Source organism: Antrostomus carolinensis, unplaced genomic scaffold, assembly GCF_000700745.2.
Source record: "Antrostomus carolinensis isolate BGI_N321 unplaced genomic scaffold, ASM70074v2 scaffold3709, whole genome shotgun sequence".
In the NCBI taxonomy this organism is placed as follows: Eukaryota; Metazoa; Chordata; class Aves; order Caprimulgiformes; family Caprimulgidae; genus Antrostomus; species Antrostomus carolinensis.
The window spans coordinates 10,044-15,328 of NW_010339082.1; the positions used below are offsets into that span (position 1 = coordinate 10,044).

At 49.0% G+C, this 5,285-nt stretch overlaps 1 protein-coding gene across 1 annotated transcript; it reads right to left on the reverse strand.

Annotated features, from left to right (window-relative positions):
* Nucleotides 1–1,518: 1,518 nt before the first annotated feature.
* On the reverse strand, nucleotides 1,519–2,718 carry SSTR3 (somatostatin receptor 3). Its single transcript, XM_010175700.1, has one exon. The coding sequence runs from the start codon at nucleotides 2,716–2,718 to the stop codon at nucleotides 1,519–1,521; it is 1,200 nt and encodes a 399-aa protein (XP_010174002.1).
* Between the last annotated feature and the right edge of the window lie 2,567 nt (nucleotides 2,719–5,285).

The window sequence follows — 5,285 nt, forward strand, 5'->3', positions numbered from 1 at the left end:
ACAACAGATGCACAGAAGCAAGCACTCATCTACCACTCACAGCAACACACATGCTCTCACACCCTTACCCAAGCATTCACGTGTGCTCACATTTCCGTATGTACTCGCATGCCTACGCAAGCGTCTCTACATTTAAATATCCCACAGATATTTACAAAGCACACTTCCCTGGCCGTGTTTGTGTGTGCTTACAGACACACATACCCCTGGATGGAGGTTTGTACACATTGATACGCACCCCACAGCCACACACAGATCAGCATCAGTTCCCAACCCGGGCACTGGCTCCTCAGTCTCTGACCCTCTTCAGCCATTCGCTTACACGTACAGCCCAGTGACCAAACTTTTGCATGCAACCACCTTTGTGCACATGCAGATACGTAATTTTTTCTCCACCCTGAGCCAAATACTCTACCATTTCCCAAAAGATGAATCAGTTCCTAGTATTGCCCAGGTTCCTGGAACCATAGATCTCACACACTGGAGATCCCCTGACTGATATATGCCTTGATCTCCTATACCAGCCAAATGTTACTTCATACAGAGACCCACTCATCTCAGGGACATTGGGTATTGTCATGAAAGCCAAATCTATAGCACCTCCCTCCCTTAGACATACAGAATAGTTCTGTTCAGTTGGCCTTTTAAGTCCAAAGGCTTTTTGTTTATTTACAGTAAGGCTTAGGGAGAGGGAAAGGGCATTTCAGCTTGTAAGAAACCCTGCTTCCAACCCGTGCCTCATTGTCATCTTCCCTACCCTTGTTACACCTTCTACCAGGGTGCAGAGGCACCAGAAAAACCCTGAAGAGTGCAAGGTTCAGGAAAGAAATGTCTCATTTGCTCTCCCAGCTAAGTCTCATCAGCCTGTCCAGAGTCCATGAGAGCTCTGGAGAGAAAGAGAAGGCTTTGAGCAGTCAGAGTGGCTCCAGCCACAACCAGCATGGGTAGGAAATCTGTCCCCAAAACTTATTGGAGAACTAGAGAAGGGTCAGCCATTCATGCAACTGGCTGGTATATGTTCGCTGCAGACATTTTTTTCTTCCTGTTTTTCTTTTAGGGTTTTTCTTCTAGGATAAATCACTTCTTGTGTTTATAAGTAAGATAGTCAAGGCACTGGGATGCCTATTTGTTGTATACACCATTTGAAGACTTCCTTGAGGTACCACAGTCAGATGGCAGCTGATGCCCTTCAGAGCTGGGTGGTCTAAGGATAGACCATGCGAATGTAGGGCTGACCTTGCTCTTTCCATACTGTCAGTGCCCATCCTTCTTCAGCATTCCCTGGATGCAGTCCTTCTTTTACCTGATACCACACAAACCTCAGGTATCTCTTCCAAAGCCAAGAACAATGCCTTGCTTTCTCCACAAGTTCAAGGAGCCCTCTTCATCTTTATGCAGAGTCTTGGCCTTTAATAGTCCCTTGTATCAATGCCTCTCATTGCCTTTGAGGTGGAAAAGCACAGAGGGTGAAGGGGATCCTATGTCCCAATGTCTCTTTCCCCTGCACCATCCCTTTCATCATAAATAACTGACATGCAACTTGTTGCTCTTTTCGCATCCCACTGGCTCCTCAGGGAGTGGTTTTTGCTCATTGCTTTCTCCTTCCCCACTGTTTAGAGGGTGTTCCTGCCTGTCATTACCATTCTGGGTGATCTTGCTGATCTCACCCTCCTCCCCTTCATCATCAGTCTTCTCTGGGGGGCATGCTGGCACCTCCTGGCTCTGAATTCGGCGTGAAGGCCTGAGGATGGCCCTCCGGAAGCCCTGCTTGAAGCGATAGGAGAGGAAGCCATAGATGATAGGATTGGCACAGCTGTTGGCATATGGCAGCACCACCACGAGGAAGTAGACACCGAAGAGGGATGGTTCCTCTGGCAGTGGGCAGACGACATTGATTATATTGAGGACATAGAAGGGGAGCCAGCAAAGGACGAAGACAGCCACAACAGCGATGACCATACGGGTCACTCGGCGCTCTGAAAGCTTGTGCTTGGAGGACAGAGCCCTCACACGCCTGCCAGAGGAACGAACCTTCACTACAATAAGAAGATAGCAGAGACAAATCACCAGCAGTGGCCCGAAGAAGCCCAGGGTGGCAGTGTAGACGATGAAGCCAGCTCTCCACACTGAGGCAGGCTCTGGCCACTGGATGTGGCATGTGCTCATCCCTAAAGGGACATCTGAGAAGACAACAACAGGCAGCACCACTACGGAAGACAGCACCCACACTGTTGCACTCACAGCCTTGGCCACCCGTGCTGTCCGCCATTTGGAGGACTTCCCTGGGTGGACCACGGCCAGGTAGCGATCGACACTCATCACCGTCAGGCAGAAGATGCTGGTGAACTGGTTGATGGCATCCACGGCCATCACCAGGCGGCACATGAAAGACCCAAATGGCCAGTAGGACAGGGCATTTTGTGCAGCCAAGAATGGCAGGCCCAGCATGAAGAGCTCATCAGCTAGGGCCAGGTTCAAGATGTAGACGTTGGTCACCGACTCACTCACAGAGTGCCGAAGGACCACGTAAATGACCAGAGAATTCCCAGCCAGCCCCACCACACAGACAATGAGGTAGACCAGGGGGATGAGGACACCGCTGACAACCACACCAGGGCTGGCGGTGGTGGAGCTGTTGGGGGTGGTGAAGCCTGCCCAGCTGTCAGAGGCATTCCCCTCCTCTGACACTGCTGGCGTGCTGAAAACAGAAGTGTCCATAGCAGAGGCAGGGAAGAGGGCAGGGTGCAGTGTCCTTGCAGGATCAGTTAGCAATCTGGAGGTGAGAGGAGGAGAAAAAAGCCATTGATACAGTGGACATGATAGCTGAACAAGCCACAGATAAGACCACCACATTAATGGTATACAGGTGTGGACAGATATGGCCCCTTTTTGGTTGCTGGCAGCCCCTGGAAGATGTGGGACAACACTGACCCCATTAGTCCTGGAAGGCACAGTAGGCATGGAGGAACAAACAGGGACATGGCTCAATGTGGGGCCAATGTATCCTCTCCTCTAGGGAGAGATGCTCTGGGGAAAGAACCACAGATTAGGTTAAGAAAATGTATCATTTTCTGCTAATGGCTCCAACACTGGGGACATAGTCACCTGGGGCCTGATTCTCATTTATGAGGGGAAGTTGCATTACAAACAAAAGAGGGAAGAGCATCTAGTGACGAAGTGCCATTCCAACTCCGGCTCTCCCATTCACTGAGTATCCCCCTGTTTGCTGAAGCTCTTTTTAGACTCGTCAGTTATCATGGGGTTGTTAGCCCCACCAACAGAAACAAAAGCACCTTCTCTCTCGATCCAAGCCGAGAGGCTGAGCTCAGCACCTGAGCTGGAGAGTAGTTGGTTTGTGTTACACTGGTTTGAGAATAAAGGAAGAGCCAGATTATTCTGGGTACACCAAGAGGGATCAGTTCAGGTCTCTCTCTTGTCTCTTTCTCTCTTGTTTTCTCCTCTCTCCTCCTGCAACACATGGCTAATGGAAGAGGCTCTGCCTGCCCCAGCTGTTTGCAACACCAAAGCAGTGTCCCAGCCCTCCTAATCTGAGGTTCCTGATTGCTTGTCACATCAGGGTTTGGCATGGAAACAGCACTCGGCTCACTCAGAGAGAGCCTTGAACAAACAAGCTCTCTACTCTCCACCAGCTCTCTGCTGAAACTGGGTGAGAAGCTGCAGGGAGAGAAGAGACAGATAAGGGAAGGACGTGCCTTTTGTCTTTTGTCAGGGCTCCAGGTATGTAAGTGACAGAGCCCAGCATATACTCCAGACCAGAGACATCCCATCAAACCTTATGCAGGGGAGATTTTGATACTTTCAGGATTGCCTGGGCTCTGGCAAAATTTTCTGGAAGTGTGGACTGGCAGGGCCACTCTCTTGATGAATTATCTCCTCGGAAGAGAGGATAACTTGGTGGAAGAGAACAGGGACTCTGAGGCTCACCTTTACCCATCCCAACAAATCTTTCAGGGCTTTGAAACTCCTTCGTTATTGAAATGAAACTGGGGATCTGAAAGGAAAGGACTCCCAATATTAACTACTCTCAGGAGTCCAGAAACACTCCAGAGACTTTTCTCCCAGGTGGGATTCTCTGTAGCATCACAACTTTGTTCACACATGTCTTGATATTACAGCTTTTGTTCTTTTTTGTAGATGTCATTCCAACTTCTGGAACCTTTAGGGGAGACCTGAGCTTTGGATGGGTTCCTTGGATATCAGGTAGGTAAACCAAATAAACTCCACAGGTGTATCAAATCTTATGCTGAAAGAACCTCATCTGATAGGCCCCTCAAAAACACAATTGGGCAACTATGTCTTAAGGCCATTTCTACAGGCTATTGCATAAATGTTTCCTGCTATGCTTAAATGAGCTTTGAAGGCGTGGAATTGTTTAGACTTTATTTGCAGGTGCCCTGGGCTGCGACACACTCTTGATAGAAGCCTGTCTCTTGGTGTCCTGCAGTACTGGGTTGTCCCACACATCAGGGGTGGCTGCAAGGAATGGGCAGAGCAGGAAGTGATTTGAAACTGTTTCTAAGCTCAAGGATTTTTCCTCTGATATTTTTTTTCCAGTGCTGTTCCAGTGACACAAGTCACTTGTTGGAGGAAAGGGGAGGGCAGTGGCTGCTCTAGGCACAAAGATCCCTGCAAAGGGTGGCAAAGACCAGAACGGTATGTTCATAAAAAACCGATCCTTTGAAAGGTGGGAACATAGTCAGGAATCCCTTTGGATGTTCCTGCTGCACGCACAGGAATTTCCAAAAATTAAAAAGCATGTGGAGACAGAGCCCTACAAATATTAAATATGGATAGCGACACTCGTGCTGGGGCTGAAGAGCATATGAGGAAGTGTCTGGGGTCTAGACCTCAAAGCTGATTGCTCAGGCTATGGTTTAGCAATACAGTAAACCCAGCTTTGCAGTTCCTAAAGCCCTGTCAAAAGTGCTAAGGCATGCAACACAAAGCATGGGTTCACTGTAAACTCATTTTTCTCCCTCAGACAGCAGCAGTGGAGAAACTTTGTCTTTAAGCAGGCATGGTCTGTCTGTACTATTCTAACTTTGTCCAGTACCATCTACAAGCTCAAAAGCTGTATCACATATTCTGGCCAGTTTGATAGAACAACCACTGGACACCAGTACCTCATCTGGTTTGGATCCACCCTGCTGGCTGCTTTGGCAGCACCCGCATAGGCAGGAATTGGTGAGGAACCTTGGCACTATCAGACTCATAGTGTGTTGGCATCTGCTTGGGGTCTGTCCCTAGTGATGTGGACTGCACCT